Here is a 21,722-nt window from a genome sequence, read left to right as displayed (position 1 = left end):
ACTTGTCTTCTGCTTAGACACTAACTGGTACAGCAAAAAGTATTGTTAGAGGGCACACAAGTCACAGGCATTAAAAATACTACAGCTTTCCATCAGTTTTAAGCTTCCTAGAACTTGTGATTACAATGCTGAGTCAGCATGCTGACTATGCACACTGCCTGCTGAAAATAAAATGGAACAGTATTGTTGTGCTATCACATGCCAACGCAAGTACACTGACTGGAACAGAATCAACAGTCAAATATTCTCTTTTCAACTCTCCAGTCTCAGTGTTTGTGTAACTCAGTATTAAATCTAGAAAAAAAACATTTGCCAGCCTTTGTCTCAGTAAGCAAAGCAATCCTGTGTATCAGATTTTTGTTCACAGAAGGATGTCATTTTGTATACAGCTTTCCCCAGAAGAATGTTTTTAACAGTTATGAACAACGACAGTTCTCTACTGGCTTCAGAGTCTGTCCACACCTAACACAGCATCTTAAATCTCCTGAAGTTAACACCACGCTTTTTGAAAAAGTTAGGAACATTCCTTACTCCTTGGTGCTTCCTTCTGAACTTCAGATAAAGCACAGAAAATATCCAAGCATCCACAGTTCCAGAACATGCTGGCAATAGAGTAACAAACTTCCAGAGTCACTCCCAGACAACTTTTAGAGTCTGAGCCCATGAGGAAAGCAGAAGCTGTATCAGCTGTTTGCACACACAGAAGGGAAACAGCAGTCAAACTCCCCAGAAACAGACAGCTGGAATCAGCGCCTTCCACACGTACAATAGCTTACAAGAGAAATGGCAGAGTAACTTGAAGATAAGCACAACAGTTTTTTTCCACTTCAGTCCTACAAGCCAACATACAGTGAATTTGCAAAGTTAAGCTTCTAGCTGAAAGGAACAGCCAAGGAAGCTTATGCAGCTTCAGGAACAGGGTAGATTGAGTAGATGGCACTGGACTCAGAAACAAATTAATCCTTAAGCAGTTGTTCTCCTGGTAGTACTATGCACGCAAGAACTACAGACTAGTTCCAAGACCAAAACAGAGGTTTGGCCAAGGGCTTAGAGTTGACACAAATACTTACTTAAGGTTAGCTTTGTACTTAATTTCAACAACTGAGTTGTCAGAGGCTTTCTGTAGTGAAGATTAACTACTTTCAAAGTTACTCAAAAAAAATCAATGCACAGAAACTTAACAGCAAAGTTTTGTTACCATTCAGCAAGGTATTCTTTATTGGCAGTGCTGGGGTAGCATCGAGATAACCCTCCAAGAATGCTCCACCAGTTGATCATTCGTGAACAGGTTATATATTCACATGTATTACATATTCATGACATTCCCAAATTCATTATCCTATCCACCCCCAATGACTGCCTAGCAGACATGGCCTTACTTGGCGATCTTCCATGTCATCTGGAGTCCTTCCAGCATAGTGATGGTCCATTGTTAGTCCTTGGGGGTGGTTTACTTCCTCCCAATGTCCCTTTTGTCCCAAAGATTGCAGTGGAATGCAAGGACAGTGGGAGAAAACTGTGCACACACAGATAAGGAAGACAAAGCGGAACATCTTGAATGCCAAAGATGTGACAGACAGCATCCTTTGTTGTTTCTTTTGCCTTGTTAAAGCAGAACAGTCTTACAACATGTCTCCCCATCTACAATACTACATCCCACTTATAATTCACAACATCTAAAGGCTACTGCGGTGTTGCAAGCAAACATTAACAGAATCTTTTGTGTAGTTACTTCCTCAAATCAAAAGCAGCACCTTGCTCTAAGACCACACAGCCATGCAGCACAAAACAGTTTCAGCCTTGTTCACTAGCCTCTGTGAAGATTTACTGCCAACACAAGAGAAGAAGGCTATCAGAAGAACCAGACGCAGGGCCACGTGGAGTAACACTTTTAACTCAAGCCCAAGCACTTTGTACTTCTTGGATTAATTCTTTCTGATGTCTTCCTATCAAGCTAGGCTTTGGACAGTATCCTCCCATGCGAGAGAAATTAACTTCAATATGACTATATTTAAACTGTGCTTTTATGAGCTACTTTTAGCATCCCTTTTAAATACTGAGTATTCTCTTCACTGCTTATCTTCTAAAAAGTAGTAGTTTGAGGGTTTTGTTTCCTTGTGTTTTTTTGTTGTTGTTGTTTTTTTTTTTTTTTTTTAAGAGAGTGATCCAAGAAATTGAGGAAGAAATAGGTTTTCTAGCCAAAACCTCATTCCCATGAATGCAGGTAAAATAAAGGCAAACAAGTCAGGAAGAGCTTCTCTTCTCATTAGTTTGAGTCTCTTGTCATAACACACAGTTCTCAATTTCAATATAATCAATAGAGGAAAGTGTGGTCTAGTATCTGCAATAACGCTGCACCACAACAGCTTCAGTAACTTCCCAATAGGCATAATATTCCCTTGTAAAGGACAATATAGGCGTTTGTTTGTTTCTACCATGAGCTTCATAATAATACACTATCACATTTTTTTATTAAACCTTTCTCAATGCTACCTTATGGGGCACTTTGAAGTCTTGAACAGTTAAGAAGAAAAACAGTAGCCCCTGACAAGTAACTCATTCTGTCTGCAGTGCTAACTAGAGTCAGAAGGAAAGAACTCTTTCCTAATGATATTTTCAAGCAAATTGATACTCCATCCTTGAGAGATTTAAGTTCCTTAACTCCTAGAGAGACTCATGTGCCTCCCTTCAGAAGATGAGAAAGCATCTTTCAGTGAAGTTCACATAAAAACAGAATGTGAAACAGAAGCCAATGTTCGAGACTAGACAGCCTACATTAAACTTCAGTAGTATTTTCATGATTGTTAACACAGAACTGCCTGCCACTGAATGTAGTTCTCAATAAGAAGCTACCAACAAGCTGTCACAGGATTTTTACATTGACACACAGATTCGGGAAGCTAGATACTTCAACCCAAACACACTTGCTCCTGTTGAGTGGACACAGCAAGTGAACTGCTGCAATTGTTTTCTTAATGGGAAGGGGATCCCACAAGAGATCAGGATACTAATAACCAGACAACTGGTCTATACTGCAGTATTTACACAGCACTTCTTGTCTTCTGAGATAGCTATTATCTGAGATAGCTTCATGTTTCAAGAGAAAACAAGACTAGTTCTCATATGCCCAGGAATGGCTGTTTACCTAATAAATGGCCTAACGGGCCAGGCCAGTATTCCAGCCCTGACAGCACCAATATGAAGTGATGCTCAGGGAGACCATGAGAGCTTTGCAGTATTATGCTGATTTTCCCATGCACACGGAGTACCCATCATTGCCATGTTTAACAGGAATACAGTTTCTATAAGCATAACTATGTTTCCATTAGCCTAAGTACATGAAGTTCATCACTGACCTTGTCAGTTTAACTTTTTTTTTTTAAAAAAGACTTATTTATACACTTGGCTGTGTGAGACAGCATGTTTCTTACAAGCATATTTAAGGAAGCTGATGACTGTTTCTCACAATATTTGAAGTTAAGATCTTCACACTCCACTAGAGAATTGCCTCAGCTACAACTCTTGCCCAGCATTGAGAAAGAGAAGAAAGAAAAAACTTATCCAGCAGATCCATGAAGCAGAAGTTCAAGAGAGTTACGGTTAAAAAATCTGAAGAGTAAATAAATACACAAATCTCTGACCACAGTGCTTTAAGGGTTTACTTAAAGATTCTTCTTAAGAATTTATATAAATTCAAGAATAAATTTGCATTCACCAAAACAGTTCAATAAACTAGTAAGGACTAGTGTTGTCAGATACTTGTTAGGGTGCTAACTGAATCATAAGAAGTCTTAAAGAGAAATAGCAGCAGAAGTTACGAATACACATGTCACCTGAGCTGGTACATTTTGCACTATTGCAAATTGCATTTTTTATTTTTCTTAATAGTGAGTATAGGCTTCAACAGTCAACAAATGGATGTTATATTAAGAAGATGACTACCAGAAGTCCAAAAAGATGATCAGCTACACCTGTACAGCAGGCCAGAGCATCAGTGCAATCTAAATTCATACCAAGAAGTAAAATGACATACAGACCACACCTAGACTTCACAGATCCTTAGATCAGGTTATCATATCCACTACTTCATGGCTCTCTTTCTACAGAATGTTCTCCAGTAAAAGTTTTGCTTTCTATGACAAGGAACTGAAAAATGTCTTCAGACACAGCTGAACTGCTTTTCCATTTCAACCCATCCTGGAAGCATTTAACAAGCTGGCAAGGAATCACACTGCAATGGCCAGACTGCACACACAGAAAACATAACTTGCACCCTGTGAGACACCAATATTCAACAACTTTCTTCTATGCTATATAAGGCATAATGTTTCAAAAAGGCTTCTGAGAGAAAGGAGTCATACACAGTCTGTTTCTGTCTTATAAAATATGTGAGTCACGTTATACTTGCTATTGGAACAGGATGGCATTCTAATGATTACCCTCATGTTTAGTGCTTGAGGATGTCACTTCATTTGAAAAAGACGTTTGCATGGAAATATGCAGTCTGTATAGCCAACCGTTTAGGAATGAGCAAATTTCTAAGGGCTGCAGTACCTCTAGGTTAGTACTGGATACAGTAGGTCTCCATTACTCAAATCACTTAACTGTGCTTTGTTCCAAGGGATATTACAAACCAGCAGCCCCATAAACACCAGTTATTTTGGTAACAATGTTCCATATTGAAAACTTACTTCTGAAGACGTTCCAGTAGTGGAATGGTAAGCAAAGTAATTCAGCTTAGCCCGAAGAGGGTGGCTGCCAGTTCTCGAAGAGATAAAGGAATGGCTCTTGAGATCAAGACACACTCCCCTGGGCGCAGAGAGGGCAAGTCTTGCAGCAACACAGAAACAGGATTTCACCACAGCGTTCACAGCTCCTTCCCACTTAGAATTCAGATAAAAACTTTTGTGCCAGACGCTCAGGACTGCTTCAGCTGCTGTTACACTACCGGAGAGCCCCCTCACCCTGACGCCCAGAACACATAAGCACGCTCCTCTGAGCGCAGCATCCCCTTTTGCAGTGTCAGTTTTCTCACCTTCGGTACAAAGGTCACAGAGGCACAACAGACAGAGGGTGAGCAAAATTAAACATTAGCCCAACCGCTCATAAATGCGAATGCGGAGCGCCGCTTCCGAGCAGACCACCGCCGGGCGGAGCGCCGCGCACCGCCCCCCCGCGCAGTACCCCGCTTCGGGAGCACAGAGGCAGCGGAGCGAGCCGCAGGCCGGGCCGGGCCGCCCCGCCAGAAGGCAGCAGGCAGCCAGCCGGCCGGCACGGGCCCGGAACGGCGCGAGCCAGGGGCCGCCGGGAGAGGGAGGCCGCGCGCCGTACCAGAGTCGAAGCCGTCCGCCGCCTGCAGCGCCTCCGGCACGTCGCCGCTCTCCAGGATGCCGTATCCCTCATCGTTCTCAATGCCCGCGATCTCGTTCTCCTGCTGCGCCAGGAAGGCAGCGGCGGGGTCCTCCTCGGCGCCGTCCGTCGCCCCGTTACCAGCAGTGGCCGGCGACTGTTGCGCGCCGAAGAACTCCAGGTTAGCCATGGGGACGAGCTGCAGGAGCGCGAGGCGGGCACGGGCGACAGCAGATTCCGGGCCCCCCCCTCCACACAGAAATCGGCGCGGAAGTGGAGGACCCTCTGCCCAGGCCAATGGGAGATGAGCACCGCCGGGAGGCAAAGCCAATCAGCGAGCGGCGAAGGCGGGGCTAACGGTATACTCCGCGCGCCTCTGCGGGCTCGGGCCAATCAGCGCCAAGAGCGTGGTGGGGAGCAGAGAGAGAGGGGAGCGGAAAGGGGGCGTGGGGTCGGGAACGCGCAGGCTCGGCTGTGGGGCGCGCGCGGCGCCCGCCTGGACTGTAAGAGTCGCGTGACTTTGTCAGTAGGGAGTTGCGTCACTGCCGTCAGTGGCGCTTCGTAGTACCGCTGAACCGTGGAATACTTGGCGATCGTAGGGGTCCTAGTATCATAGAATCTTTGTCATGGTTTTATGATTTTTCGGTTATTGGTACTCCACATCATAACATCATGTAGTGAATATACCTGGTTCTCAGAAGAGAAGGACTACTACATTCCCCACGGCACTTTGCTCCTTTGTTACCATTTTCCAGCCGGAGGGAAAAGATAAAAGCTCGCAGTATAAAAACTTGCAGATCACGAGACCTCGTTCCTTTTTCCGCTGTCTCTCGTCTTGGCAGCACCTCACTCTCCAGCCGTCTTATCGTCGGTAGTAGAGTAAGGCCTACCTTGATTTTGGGACATTCTCTCTCTCTGTATTGGATTTATCAGCTTAAATTGTAATTATATTGTATTATAGTATATTGTTTTGCATTCCAATATTTTATTTAGTAAATTAGTTTGTTTCTCCTCAGATTGTTGCCGCTGTTCTTTGCTCTCAGGGCCATCTCCCTACCCTTTTCCCCTTTCCCCTTTTCCCAGGACGTGGGCCCGTGGGTCCCCTGTCCCCTTCATCACGGAATCGGGCCTAACGCCCGTAAACCGTTGACATTCTTTTATGTTGGAAGAGACCTCTGAGAAGTCCCAGTGTAAACCAAGCACGGCCAAGTCTGCCACTAAACCACAGAACCATTAAGGCCAGAAAAGACCTCTGAGATTACAGAGTCCAACCATCAGCCCACCCCCACCATGCCCAATAACCATGTCCCTCAGTGCCACATCCGCACGGCTCTTGAACACCTCCGGCGATGGTGACTCCACCACCTCCCCGGGCAGCATGTGCCAGTGCCTCACCACTCCTTCTGAGTAGACATTTTCCTCATATCCAACCTGAACCCTCCCTCATGCAACCTGAGGCCATTCCCTCTCATGCTATCACTGTTACCTGGGGGAAGAGGCCAACTCCCACCAATCCACAACCTCCTTTCATGGAATTGGAGAGAACAATCAAGACTTCCATAAGCCTCCTCCAGGACCATACAGTCCAGCTGCTGGCTCACAATCCAACTCACAGGGCCACACAAAATCCAAACCCTATGCCTGAGGGTGTTGTCCATATACTTCCCAAAAGCCAGCAGGCCTGGCACCATGACACTGCCCCGGAGAAGTTTCTTGGTGTCAGTCCCCTGCCTGCACATGGGCCGCCAGGTGCTGCAAGAAGGAGCCAGTGGAAGCGTCCGTGTGTGGTGCTGTGGAGTTGTGTGTTTTCTTTCTGGCAGCTGAAAGCTTAACTTATGGCCATACCATGTGTTAGGTTTCTTGGTTGGAAAGGTATGTATTTGGGCAGTAATGCTGTCTAAATCACACAGATATTCTACTAAGGTCCGTGGCAAGGCCTCTGCCTCCACTTAGGTGCTGCCTGTAAGTCCATGTGTGTCACAGTACATTAGAGGTAAGCCATCCAGGCCTACCTTGTAGTCCCATTCCAACATGGTTCTGAAGGTGGTCAAATACAGAGAAAAACATTCCTGGAAGTCAGTTTTTGCCTACATGAATTAGACAAGGTGAGATAAACTGCATGTGGAGGTACGTTTTGTGCCACCTTCAGTTACATTTTGCTAGGAGGGTGGTACAAACTGGTCATACATGATTCCCTGCACCTTGCTTAATCAGTTAAAACATTCCTGGTTTCTCCAGTGAAAGCTCAGAATCTAGCACGGCAGTAAGCTGAACTTCTCTCAGTTTTATCTTCTAGGAAGAACAGAACTATGTCACTTATTTGAATGAATCTCCAGCAGCCACATGAAAGTGAAGAAATAAAGAGTAACGGCAGTAAGTAGATCCTTCATTCATAACAGAAGACTGTAAAACTGAAGCTCCCTCATGAAGCACATGCCATGCTCACACTGAAACTTAATGGCCTTGTCCCTTAATTTCTTCTGAAAGCACACTCCCGCGTACATCTTAATCACTCTTCTTCCCTTTTACACTCACGCACAAAAAAAAGTAGAATAGTCTTAGTGTTCCTCTTCAAGCACTTGAGTGAATTTGGGATACAAACTTAGCAAGTTTCTCTTTTGCTCATTCAGTCTTTCTTAGCCCTGCAGGGGATCCCGATGACTTAATGCCACTAGTACAAAGAGAATATGGTGATTTCAAATGAAAAGTAAATCTGCATACTTGCTTGTCTTACAATTGCAAGACAAGGAAAAAGGATGAAACATAAACAAAATTTTGAGCTTGCAAATGGCCCAGTAAAATTATCTGAGTTAAATCAGAAAGGGTAACTTAACGTTACTGGCTTTAGAGGCAAAGAAAAATGTAGTGGGTTATTAGATATACTTTGATGACGAATTACAAAATTCGTACACTATCTATAATTCAGGTACATCCTGAAATATTTTTGCACTTTCAAAACTATTATTTTGTTCCTGCTCTCTTAGCCTGCAAAAGAAGTCGAGATACATTTGTTTTATAAAGGCAGATGTCACATCATAGACTACAGACTATAACAATAGTGCCCTTTGAAATTCATCCATGGTGACTGATGTGCCAGGGAGACTGGTACAGGAATATTATACAAATAACACTTAATGGAAAGACTAAATGGCAATCAGACTACAAATGACTTTAAGGATAGTGCAGTTTCTCCCCATTCTTTGTAACAGAATGATATATAATTCTCCTTTCTAAAAATACTGAGCTCTATTTTTAAAGTAACTCTAAAAAGATGTTTTCAAGCATTTACCGAAATATGACAGCAGTTAGGTACTTCCAACATTACGGAAATCATTTCAACAGAGTATTGGAATCTTAGAATGGTTTTGATTTAAGAAATAAGAGATTTAGTAGAACAGATGTTTCTAGAGCAGAAAATTTAAATGCAAGTACTTTCAGCTCCCTCTTAACTCATTCAGCATGCAAATGAGACAGGCATAGTCTAGCTGACATCTGGACATGTACCACATCTCTGAAATTTTCTCTAACTAGAGTCTTATTGCACAGGAGCTGATAGTTTCAACAATTAGAAAGGAAGGACACATATTGGCTAGAGTCTGGTCCCCAAAAATTGATGAAAAGATTTCTCACCATCAAGCTACAGATAAGAGTTAGAAAAAAAAATGTTTTTTTCTGTGAAAAGGAACCTAATATTTTGCTTGCTACTTGCCCACAAGTTAAAGGAGCCAAAAAGAACTGGCTTGAGAGGCACAGGAAGCTTACAGCATCTTTCTCCTTCACAGCAGCTATCCTGCACATCATTTAACATCAGCCTGCAAGTTCTCTCAAAGCAAATGCGCAGAGATCACTGAGCACACACCTGATGTATGGGAACCGCTGAGTCATGGCCTGAACCACTGATTGAGCACCTGGAGGAAAGACCCAGTCAGCCCTGGGAGCACAGGTGAAGGCAATTCACCTGTGTGACCAGAAGGGGTGGAGCCTGGCTGCACCCTCTTAGGCCTCCTTTAAGGGCTGACTGCCCCTGAGGAAGGATCTCTTCCTGGAGATCCCTCCTTGGTGGGAGTCTTTTCCTGCAAGCCCCAAATCTTCCAATCTGGGTGAGCGCTGTATTTTCCTTCCACCTTTTGTAATGCTATTTCCATCGCGTTAGTCCTGCTTATTGCTACACCTGACTAAGGCAGTTACAGCTACAACTAACAAGAAATGGTATAAAGAAGCATGTTTGCAATGATGGGGATGAGATATGAGAAATCATACGAATGACAGAAGAATGAATGCCTTGAGAGTAAACTCTGGGGAACATGAGTTATAAGGCTCTGTTTTGAATGGATTGACTGGGGCTATTTAGATGTTTTGGAAAGGAATTAGACATTAAGAATGTCATTGGTTTTTTTTGTTTGTTTGTTTTTCCCATCAGAAGAAGCGGCAAACAAATCACAGAATCTAAGAATTACTTAGTTAAGAGGAGACCTCCTGAGACTGTCTATTCCAATATGCTTGCTTAAGCAGTATCAACAAGAATATGTTGTTGGCAGGACCGTGCAGGACTGCACAGATTTTCCAGGCAACCTGTTTGAGTGTCTGACTATCTTCATGGTAAATAAAGGTTTTTTTATGTGCTCAACTTGAATTTATTTTTTTAAATTTGCTCCTAATGACTATTGTCCTATCAGTGTGCTGTGCAAAGAAAAGCCTGTCTGCTTCTTCATTTACTCCCATCAGGCACTTATACACATTGGTAAGATCTCCCTGAACCGTCACTTGTCCTGACTAAGTAGTTCTAGCTCTCTCAGCCTTCAACATGAAAGATGCTTCTCAGGTAAAAGTCTCATTAACATGAGGAAAAAAATCTGACCAATGTAGAACAGCTGAAGACTGTAAGAAGCCTCAAACCCCTGGTGTATAAAATTTGTTTAAGCAGCTCTCCTCTGGCATCCACACTAACAAGGAAGCTGATGTCATTGTGAGGCTACTCTCACTTGTCTTTGAAATGCCATGGGAGAGTTCTTTAGGACTGGAGGAGAGCAAGTGTCTCTCCTGTACTGCATCTAAGGTGCAGGTATTTGGTAGCAGCATGACCACATTTATGGATTTTCTTTTCCTTCTTTTTCTGCAACTTGATATCCAAATAATCTTTTGTCCCTGCCGATGGCAAGGGGGTTGGTCTGGATGATATTTAAAGACCCTTCCAACCTAAACCAGTCTGAGATCCATTTCATCATTCTACTTCAAGGACTATTACACAGAAAAATCTTTTGGACAACTCACCAGTGAAAGTCGACACAGAAGTCCTGATTCAAAGCAATGATCCATATGTCTGACTTCACATTTTCTTGTCTTTGTAGAATGCCCTGCATATCACAGTCTTCCAACCAAAAGAATACATGTCAGCCTGCCTGGCATGGCTGACGTGGGAGAAAAGTAGTTTACCACAGAGACTAATTTCCTAGCATGTCTGATCAAACAGACAGCAACTGTGCAGGTAGTAACCCCCTATTTTTCTGTTGTAAAACCTAACCCTTACCTCCTCTGATATAACTGAAAGGACCTGTTTAGCTTACAGCAGAAACTGTGAATTCTGCCACCCCTTGAAGGTACATGATCAACTGACCATTCAGTTAAAACTTTCCCTTCAGCAGCATTTAAACAAAAATGACATTGATCAAACTGTTTTCCATCAAGTTTTCTGGACATCAGTCATAACATTGTACTACAGATTTGATTCAAATTTGTTCTGTTCATGAAAAAAAAAAATTGTTTCTGACAGGCTCTTGGCAATATCAAACAAAATATTTGCAGGTAGGCCCATAGTCATATACAGAAGGAAGAATGGAACTTGCTCAAGTGGTGAAGGGGCTTTCTGGCCACACAGCCAAGGTCCCAGAGATGCTCTCCCTTCAGTGGCTGGCCCTTACATGAGCCTTATATGAGTTTTTGCAGTAGTGTTTACCCTCCGCACTCTAACAAATTTTCCACTGCTATGGAGCAGCACGCGCACCGCGCTTATTGCACTGTAACTTTAATGCAGACCTGCCATTTCTTATCACATGCTATTTCTGGCAGCCAGTAACTATTTTTACCGAAGCATAACACTGTCAGTTTTTAGTTCAGTGGAGTTTTATGTATGTCCCTCAGTGATTAACCCTGTTGAGTGGTAAATTTGTATGAATGCGTGAGCTGTGTTTACAGGAGGCTGGAATGCTAGTCAGTCTACTCAGATTCCCTCCATTCTGAAACTAGGAGATGCCAGTGAGACGCTGTCTGATTTCAGAAAGGATTTAGATTTTCCCATCAGCCTTGTTACGGTGAACATTTCCATGCTAACTTGAACTTCTTATGGAGAAGAAGTTAAGCAACAGGGTGGGCAACCCCTTCCCAAGTAGCTGTATAATTTTTTTTATCCTCTCCTGGTATTCTGTGCCGAGGATTGTGTTTGCCTGAAACATTCTTTTTATTTTCTCCTTTGTAGCTGGGGAAGTCTGTTGTGGCAAAAGTGACAATTCCTGAAGGTGCCGTACTGACACTTGACATGCTGACAGTGAAAGTGGGAGAGCCTAAGGGATATGCTCCAGAAGCCATCTTTGATCTGGTGGGCCAGGAGGTTAAAAAAACGATTGAAGAAGATGAAACCATCACTGAGCGGGCAGTGGAAAATCATGTCAAGAAAGTGTTCTGATAGGACAGGGGAAAATGGTTTCAAACTAAAAGAGGAGAGATTCACATTGGTTATAAAGAAGTTTTTTACACTAGGAGTGGTGACACACTGGAACTGGTTGCCCACAGGGGTGGTGGATGCCACATGGAATCTCTGGATACATTCAAGGTCATGCTTGAACAGGCTCTGAGCAACCTGATCTAGCTGTAGAAGTCCCTGTTCACTGCAGGAGAGTTGGCTAGATGACCTTTCAGGGTCCCCCTTCCAACTCAAATGATTCTACAGTTCTATGATTGTGCATGATGGTGTCCCAGGGAAATACATTTATTAAGTAAATTCCAGAAGAAAATGCATCCTGTATGTATTAAGGCGTCTACCTGCGTGAGTTATTTTCCCCAGGAGATATTAGGATATGGTAAGGCTACGCAGGAAGAAGCCAAACTAGAGGCCAGGAGAGAGGGACTCAAGCATGTAGACCAAGAGAAGAGTATCAGCTAGAATACTTTGCACTGCCTCTTGGTACTTACAACTATGTTTGAGTGGTGAACAGAAATACGACTAGGTGAAGTTTCTCAGACTCTCTCATCTTTGCCAGCCCTCACATGAATTCCATCTGGCTCCAGAATGCCAGACGCCTTTCTGAAACAGGTGGCGTTGATCTCAGCCTCCACCCTCCATGCTCATTCCACCTCATTTTAACGCCAATTGTCCATGAAGAACAGGCCAAATGAGTTTCTCCCTCAAGAGCAATGGTGCACAAGAATTTCTGCCCAAGGTCCTGGAAGCCTGAATTCTGTGTCAGAACGAGAGGACCTGAAGCTGTTGTCCACTGTGCCTTGTGATCTGCTGGAGAAAAGAAACTGGGTCCAGATTCCAGATGTGCCTCTCACAACGGGGTAGAAGGCAAGTTGGTGAAAACTTGTGGCTAAAACGTACAAACACTGGGAAGGATCCAGGGTTGACTTATGACAGCCCACCGGCTGCAAGATGAAACCGTCACTGAGCAGGCAGTGGAAAATCATGTCAAGAAAGTGATGCGCCAGCAGACACAATGTAGGGAATGGAAAGGGCAGAGGCTCTGCGGAAAACCTGGATGCGATTCCTGGGGTTGGAGCGCTGCAGGTGACAGTGCCCACCGTGACGTCCCTGACAACGATGTCCCCGCATCACAGATAGTGACATACGCAGCAGTGGATTGTGACCTCTTGGCCCTCACTGCTTGTAGCCAGGCCCGGAGTCTCACTCTGGCTTGCGCCTGCACTTCTGCCGAGCGTGTCTGTGAGGTCTGGAGCGAGCAGCAAGGATAGCCTTGGTGCTGGTCTCGTGCTCTGGGAGCTGCTGACAGCCACTCTCAGTGCTCGTCCCCGGAGCCACTGAAGTTTCTTCCCGGCCCTGCCTGGCTCAGGCAGCCGGGGCATCCAAGGAGGCCGCGGCAGCAAAGGGAACCGGTAAGGGCACACCTCACCCTGGGCAGCTGGGAGGGTCTCCTTCCTGAGGGACCCGGGCACTTGTTCCTTCCCTGCCAGGGTCAGCAAGTGACCGTCGCCTCTCTTCCTTTCCCAGCGTGACCCCTGCTGCTGCAGCAGCGGTGTGAGGAGCAGCCCCTCATCCCCTGCGCTCTCCTGCCCACCACAGCAGCTGGAGAGCATGGCCACCGAGCTGGATCGTCACTGCCCCATTTGCCTGGACACTATGGATGATGTCAGCCACGTCATGCCATGCCTGCACCAGCTTTGCTTTGGCTGCACCCGTCGGTGGGTTGAGACCAGGCCCAAGTGCCCCCTGTGCAAGCGCAGGGTGAGGTCCATCTTGCACTCGGTGCGTGCGGACGACAGCTTTGAAGAGTTTGTCGTCAGACGGCGCGCGCGGGCCAGGAGAGCTCCCCAGCACCAAATGCAGGCGGCGCCCATCCAGGTGCCCATCAGTGCCTGCACCCACCTGTGCTCAGGCCCCTGCTGCCCTGGCTGCGACAGGAGCTGAGGCAGCTCTTTGGGGCTGATGGCAGGGCAGCCTTCCTAACACATCGCCTGGTCATCTCTGGCCTGTGTTTATTTGGCCTGGACGAGGGAGTGCTGACCCTGTGGCTTTCCAGCTCCCTGCAAAGCCAGGCCACCAGCTTTGTGCGGCGGCTCATTGTCCAAGCTGCACGGCTGGGCATTGGGGAGGTGCAACACCCGCTGGGCCTGGGGCCCCGCCATCCTGCCACGGGGCAGGAGGGCAGCCCCGCAGCCGCCCCTGGCACAGCTGCACCCCCAGAACAAACTCCCGACCCTGGCCTACAGCCCTTCAGCAGCACTGGGGAAGCCAGCGTGGAGGAGCTCCCTGTCCCCTCCACCGCTGCCCGTAGGGAGGCTCCCGGACAGCCCCCATCCATCCCGGCTCCAGTGCTGTTGGCCCAAGCAGCAGCCCGGGAGGAGCCGGGGGAGGCCGTGCCAGGTCCCTCAACTGCCAGCACCGTCGGGCAGCACCCACATAGGGCACCTCAGCGAGCCCCGAAGAGAAGGGCCCACACCTCGGAGGCTGCTGCACCGCCTGCCAAGAGGCCACCCCACTGGCAACACTAGGACACCGCCCCAGCAGCTGGTGAGAAGAGGGCTGGGCCTGCAGCTGGGGCACAGCCAGCCCCCCGGGGCTCTAACTCTGTCAGATGGAGGAAAGCAATAAAATTACAGAAAAGTCTCCGTGTCGCTATCAATACCGTCATCTGCACTGAGCATAGGAGAGGTCTGACCTCTGCTGGGCCTGGAGGCCTCCCATGCTGCTGTTACCATTTCTTTAGAATCTACCTTCACACACCGCAAAGTCAAATGTTGAGAGAAGTAGGTTGCAGTGATGTGGCAGGTATGAGATCCAGCTGGGTTTTCAGCCTATTGGTAAGGGTCTCAGCGCTGCTACAGTGCCACTGCAGCAGGACTGCTCTGAAATGGGGCAACTGGGCCCTGACACTAAATATTTCTAAGTTTTTTCTCACTTTTTTTTCTGTCATCCCAGGCCTTCTATACCACATACTTTTCAAACACTGCTCTGACAAGATATGCTTTCATTTCTCTCATGTGGCTCTTGCTTGTGCCTTTCACAAGTTCTTGGAGGATTTTCAAAGTAGTAGTTTGCTTTCACATGCCTCTTTCCAAAATGAGAATTATTACTCCCCTCTCTGCCCTCAGTTTACAGACTGTGTATTCCACCCTGCTCCATTTTGCAAGGTAGAACTGAAGTATGGTGAGATATGAGTGGAAAGTGTCTGATTTATTCCCAAAGCCTGTTTAGAAATGTCAAATACTAGGCACTCTTTAAAAAACATTGTGTTAATTCAGCACACTTCTGCTGATTTGCAGCTGCATGAATTCAGCACTCCTATAAACTAAATTGTTATACCTTATATTATACAGACATAAAGTGAGGAATCCAAACAGGTAATCACATGTGAAAAGCTTATTTTAATAATTTGCCCAGCATCACCCAGCAAATCTGCTGTAAAGGCTGGAGAAATCAGTACTGACACAATTTATGGACCATCTTTTTTTTTTTTTCCGCAAGGCCTTGATCACTCATGCTCTTACCTTCTAAAACATCATGACATACACACCTAAGGACAGTCATCTCCACTTCATCTGGTACAACCTGTGGCAAGATTCCTTTCAAGGAGGGGAGTATACGTATATTTTGCTGACCATTCTACAATAAGTGTGGTGAAAGAGGCAAAAATAACAGAAAAATACAATCTTAAAACTAGCACCCCTTCAGAGTTTTTTATAGCCCTAATCATGCGCTTTGTGTCATAGCCCTAGTCATGCTCACTGTCAAATCAGAAAGTGGTCTGTTCCAGTGATACGCACAGGGATGGAACTTCTAGACCTCTGCTCCTTCAGCACAGGAAATAACTGAAGGAGGAGCAGACAGTTGTGCTGAAGGAGAGAGAAAATATGCCAATGAGACATCTCTGCCTAGATTCAAGATCATTTTTATATGTGCTCTGGTGGGTCACAAGCTTTCCTACCATTACTTTTTTGGAAAGAAATGGAGGGTGGAAGAAGGAAAAAAAAAGGAGAAAAAAAGAAAAAAAAAAAAAAGAATGCTTAGCAACATCAGTTCTGTGTCCTTCATCTCTCTCCTGTCTTTTTCTCGTGCAGACTCCTTACCTCCAATCCCATTTGTCTCACTTTAGACATCCCATTACAGAAGAGCACTTTGGTATTCATGATTCAGTCTCTTCAGCTGCAGTTTCCAGCATCATTTCTCATGGACCCACTCTCCTTTTATTTACCCTCCAGCCCCTGCACTAGTTCCCCTGTCCCACATCCTTTAGTTCAGCTTCTTGGGCTTCTCAGCTTTTGGGCTCTTCCCACTCTCCCTAGCCCACTGATCCAGTATCAGCCAGTTTCAGTCTTTGTTCTCATTTTTCCCTAGTTTCTCAGTTGATCTGTTCCTATGCACTTCTGTTACCCTTACACATTGGTTTCTAGTCACAGAGTTGTCTTCTGCACACCACCCCAGCCAACCCTTCCAAATTCTTTATCCAGCCTCAGTCTTCCTCTTCTTCCCTAGCTCGCAGTAATCTAAAATTTACAAAATATTGCGACAGGATATATCCATCCATTCCTGTAATTGACTGAGCTGCTAGGAAGCTTAGACTCATTCAAAATATGGAGGCTTGCTTTTAAATTGGCAAGAGAAAGGTGGGCAGAGAAAAAGGGATATGCTGGTAATCCTGAGTAGTCAGGGTCTATGTGGAGTCTGGAGTTCAGATGCTGTGCTGAAATACAGTATCTGCAGAAAAAAAATTCTTGCTGTCACCGCAAGCAGGTATACAGCCTGTGACTGTTGCCTGGTGTCCCAGTAAAAGGATACTGCCATTGTTAGTAAGAAACCTAATGCTAGCTTCACAGGAGCTCATGGGCTATTAGGATTGTCATCAGCTTGCATGAATTTTTAGTGCAAACTGGAAGTCAATACCAGGTGGTTTTTATTGTGATACGTAGCTTAAATGTGGGATAAGACCAAAGAACTCAAAAATGCAAGCACAGGCTGAAAACATAAGCTACAAGACTAAACATCATCTCAGTCAGCTTCTGGTTACTGAAGAAGTACCATCATAAGAGCTGGGAAAGCTGCTTTAGTCATAACAAATAGGACCAAGAAGCAGTTAAACAGCAAGTTAAGGCACCTTATGTGCCCTGGGGAAGTTAATGTCCACCAGCATTGCACAGCATATAGTCACAGGAGCTGAGAACAATGGCTTACAATGCAGCTTGAGGGGAAGTCGGGCAGAATGTCGTCTGACCTGGAAGTCCAGATGAAGCAAAGGTGTGTCACTGAATTCCTCCTTGTGGAAAAAATGGCACCCGCTGACATTAACTGACATTTGCTGAAGATTTGTGGAGACCACAAAGTGGACATGAGCACAGTGAGGCTGTCTGTGTGTGGTATGTTTCAGCAGTGGTGACAGCAACAAGGAGCATATGTGTCTCTGTTCTGTGGAGCTGATGGTGATTATTTCTGTAGGGAGAACTCACAGCGCTTACTGAACTCTGAGGAGAAAACGGGCTTTAGACGGCAAGATACGTTGTTTAGTTGCAGTAATACTTGCTCATAAGCAAGTGTTGTAGGAAAAATTAAAATTCAGTGAGAACTAGTACTTTAGAGGTTTGCTTTAAGGGATACTTTTTAATGAATTGCTTTTTCAACCAGCTAATTTTGGTGGGGAACTTTGTGAATCTCCACATGCATATACATTCTGTGCTAACACTACACTCACAAGTTGTTTTGTACAGCCAGTAATGAGTGTGAGGCGGCTTAATAAATGGTGGTTAATTTTTACAGCCTTAAAATTAATCAGTCTACACTATGGCTTGCAGCACCATACTCCTCAAGAAGGCAATGCACTATCACATTTGGAATGGAGCAGAGGGCAGTAGGTGGTGCTAATATGCGTGTAGGAAAGGTCTTGGAAATCCCATTCAGTTTCACCCTGTGAAAAACACATGCACTACAAAATCATAATAAATGCAATTTAAATTTTCGGTTCCATTAGAACTTCACAGAGAGGCCCACAACGTGGGCCAGCGTGTCTGAATGTCTGCCGCAGGATGTTTTGGGAGTAAGACGGTCTCGGAGGCAGCCTTTGTCCTAACGCTGAGGTTAAAATTGTTTCTCTGGCGCCTCTGTATGGCCAGTTTGAGTCACAGATTCATCAGCACTAGCTAAATCCCTGAAGATTTTTAGGATGCGTACAAAACGACAGGACTATGACATAGATATTCAGGCCCTTGGAGACAGCAAACCTTATCTGTGAAGTTATTTTTAAGGAGAAAATCGTTTCCTTTTCCTCATTTCTATCAGTTTTCTAACCCATTCTCTTATCACAGTCTGATGGTTCTCTCCTTTCTTGAACCTCTTGAAATTCCTCGTATGTTTTTGCATTTGTGTAGGATGAAAATAAACAATCAATCAATCATTCTCTGATGCTGTCACAGGAAATCTAAATGTTAAAAACCAAGCTGTATGACCTATCAAAATATCACAATTTAAGTTTCTCTGGAAGAGTAAATTTCCATACAAAATTAATACATTACAATTAGATGGAGCACAAGGAGAAAGCAAGCAAGACCATGATGAGTTTAAAGATGCAGAACATTTTCTTATCAGAAACACTTAGCTTTCCAACATATGTGCCCCGCTCCTCCCCCCCCCCCCCCAAAAAAAAAAAAAAGAAATTGCGAATTTCTTTTCTGTCCTGCTTCCTGAAAGTAGGAATGGGGTTGTCTTTTTACAATATCAGGAATTTTGCAGCAGAGCTGTTAAGCTGACTGCAGTCCCATGTTTTCTCTCACCAGGATGCAGAAACATTTCTGGTATTCTCACTGCCTCATTACCGCGTTTAACCACCAGAAGTTCACTGGTGCATCCTGTTTTCCTTTCTAAGAGCATAATACTTTCAGCAAAATCTGTGGATGGTCTTCGGTTAAATGAAGGTTCATGATTAGGGTCAACATAAACGACCTGCAAGAACCTCTCTATCTTGCAGTGATTTTGATTGCTTAAGTGAACAGGCATAACCAGTAATTTGAGCTCCTTCCAATGGTGATAATTCCATATCACCTCCATCTTATCCAGAATATTAGCTCTTCACTTCTAGGTGGGTTTTCTTTGGACGTGTCTATTCCCTAAACACCAAGCTTTGCAGTTCTCCAGCAGCTTGCTTCAGGTAACCCCTAACTACCTCACTTGTCCTTAATTCACCACCTGAATCTTGGCTTCCAGTTATCACAGGGGTAATACAAAACAGCCTTCAAATGTTCATTGGAAGGAGAGAAAAATGATGTTTCGCAGGTGGCTCCATGACAGGTGGCTGATGTTTCATTATCTTTTATAAGTGCCAGTTATGCCACGCCTGAGTATTTAAAAATGGCAAGTGAAACTGAAAGGCCAAAAGATTTTCAGGTTTGTTTTTTTCTACAGGCTCATGGATTTTTTTTAAATTTTTCATAGTGTGAAAGAAACACTGGAGGAAAACAGAAGGGCAAACCATTTGCTCTGGAGGATTAACAGGAATGTGGAGTAGCTAACTGTGTGGATATCTCCAAACATAGGAAGTCTTTCTTCTGTTATTTCATCATTCTTCTGTTAATTCATCATTTTTCTCCAAAGATACACATATGTATACTTAAAAACAAGCAAACAAAAGAACTAAAAAAACCCTGTAGTTAATACAAGTAAATAAGCAATTCAATGTTTTGTAGTCTTACCAGGTGCAGTGAAGTGAAAATGGGAGGAAGGCAGAAATGGGACTCCAGTCTCTGCACAGACTCTGTCCACGCAGCATGCCTTGGTCTGGTTTAGCTCCTGACACAAACACATCACAACTTTCTTGGAGTTAAAATGTAATTGTCCAGCATGGCAAATAAACCACTACACGCAACAAATGTAAACAGACTGCTCATTGGCCTGTCCTGTTAGTGACTGACCTGCACAATCTGCTTCCATTTACACAGAAACTTGTTTCTCAGGCTTAACAATCCACTTTGTTTTCCTCCTGTGAGTGTTCCTTACAATGTCTTAGTGCTCTGGAAGAGTGTAACTGTAGCCTTGAGCAAATGTTACAGGTAAGCTGTAGGCAGCTCATGAGATAAGCAAAAACCTGAGTGCAAAGAAGGGTCATGTGTGCAGCATTACTTAACATTTCTGTAACAACCTCTTTCCATTACACAATGGTGTTTAGCTGAAATAATCATAATACATCCAATTTGGGGTCCATTTCTTTTCAAGAGAAAAGGAATTAGGAGTTTTTTACCCACAGATGCCATTTCAATGCAGTCAGAATGTTTGTGTCATATGTTTGTGTTATATTTATATATTTATTTATTTATAACAGTCTCACTTTGCTTGTTTATGTCATTTTAAGGCAGAGTAAGAATGCAGTTAGCTAGAACACTGTCATCCAGCCCAACAATTTGGTTGAAGAATGTTTGCCGGGCATCTTCTTGAAAACGTGTAAAGCTTCGAAATGTTTCCCTGAGCAAAAATTCTTGTTTATACAAGGTGTTCTCCTATGTGCAGAGAAAAACAACACCAAAAGCAGAACATGTAAGTTAGATGAAGAATCTGTAATTAGTCTGGGGTTAAATATATTAAGCATTCTTTTCCAAGGGCGCTTCTATCCAGCTATATATAGCACAGCAACCTATGCAAATCCAGAGCATGTCCATACAATCAATCAACATGCTTCCAGTCAGGAAAATCATCTGGAAAATAAACAGCTTGTTATAACAGGAGGCTAAGAGTGTGCACTGCATCATTGCCAGGAATCTCGGCAACCACATGCCTAAATCTGATAATTCCCTTGTTCCTGCCAAGCAGTTTAAACCCAAAATGAAACACCGGTACTTTGGCTTACACTTTTATACTCATACCACACTGAACATCCCTTTGTCAAGGCTTGGCAAACAAAGGGTATGGGTAAGTTAACTAGGAGATTGAGTGTATCCGCGGTGAGTTTGCAGATGACATCATGTTGGGAGAAAGTGCTGACCTGCCTGGGGGTAAGAAGGCCCTACAGAGGGATCTGGACAGGCTGGATCGCTGGGCTGAGGCCAATGGGATGAAATTCAACAAGACCAAGTGCCTGGTGCTGCACTTTGGCCACAACAACTCCAGGCAACGCTACAGGCTTGGGGCAGAGCAGCTGGAGAGCTGGGTGGCTTAAAAGGATCTGGGTGTCTTGGTTGGACAGCCAGCTGAACATGAGCCAGTAGCGTGCCCAGAAGTCAAAGCAGGCCAGCGGCATCCTGGCTTGTACACTAGTGCAGCCTTCAGGAGCAGGGAGGTGATCATCCCTCTGTACTCAGCCCTGGTGAGGCCGCACCTCGAGTACTGTGTTCAGTTTTGGGCCCCTCACTTCAGGAAAGACAATGAGGTGCTGGAGCGTGTCCAGAGAAGGGCAACAAAGCTGTGAGGGGTCTGGAGCACAAGTCTTATGCGGAGTTGGTGAGGAAACGGTGATCTTTCAGTCTGGAGAACAGGAGGCTCAGGGGAGATCTGATCGCTCTCTACAACGACCTGAAAGGAGGCTGTGGCGAAGCGGGGGTCTGTCTCAAGTTGCCTGTGCGGCCGCCGTACCCCAGCCCGCAGTCGGGAACCCCAGCCCCTCTCTTCCCGGTGCCGCGGCCCCGCACCTCCAACCGCTCACCGCCTAGCCCCGCCCCACGGCCGGGCGGAG

The 21,722-nt window shown here is 45.0% G+C and overlaps 1 protein-coding gene and 2 long non-coding RNA genes across 5 annotated transcripts in view; 1 reads left to right on the top strand and 2 right to left on the bottom strand.

Moving 5' to 3' along the window:
- CLTA (clathrin light chain A) overlaps positions 1 to 19,841 on the bottom strand; it is a 28,698-nt gene extending 8,857 nt beyond the window's left edge. The window contains exon 1 of one of the 2 annotated variants that reach the window (XM_021379800.1): positions 19,753 to 19,841. Coding sequence is in view for 1 of the 2 variants with exons in the window: in XM_021379799.1 (XP_021235474.1) it covers positions 5,332 to 5,539 (208 nt within the window). In the remaining variant the exon portion in view is untranslated. Of the gene's footprint in view, positions 1 to 5,331; positions 5,637 to 19,752 lie in introns of those variants that run through there. The other variant, XM_021379799.1, reaches the window with a different exon arrangement.
- LOC110389424 lies at positions 1,190 to 5,323 on the bottom strand. The gene is made up of 2 exons (XR_002433208.1): positions 4,692 to 5,323; positions 1,190 to 1,516 (listed from the first exon to the last, which is right to left on the bottom strand). It is a non-coding gene; the product is annotated as an uncharacterized LOC110389424 (long non-coding RNA).
- On the top strand, positions 6,181 to 9,976 carry LOC110389423. 2 transcript variants are annotated; one of them, XR_002433207.1, is made up of 3 exons: positions 6,181 to 6,228; positions 7,633 to 7,722; positions 9,770 to 9,976. It is a non-coding gene; the product is annotated as an uncharacterized LOC110389423 (long non-coding RNA). The 2 variants fall into 2 exon arrangements; XR_002433206.1 differs by having other exon boundaries at positions 6,188 to 6,228; positions 7,646 to 7,722.

The sequence above is a fragment of the Numida meleagris genome, chromosome Z, assembly GCF_002078875.1.
Source record: "Numida meleagris isolate 19003 breed g44 Domestic line chromosome Z, NumMel1.0, whole genome shotgun sequence".
Taxonomy (NCBI): Eukaryota; Metazoa; Chordata; class Aves; order Galliformes; family Numididae; genus Numida; species Numida meleagris.
This window is presented reverse-complemented; position numbering and strand designations above follow the sequence as displayed.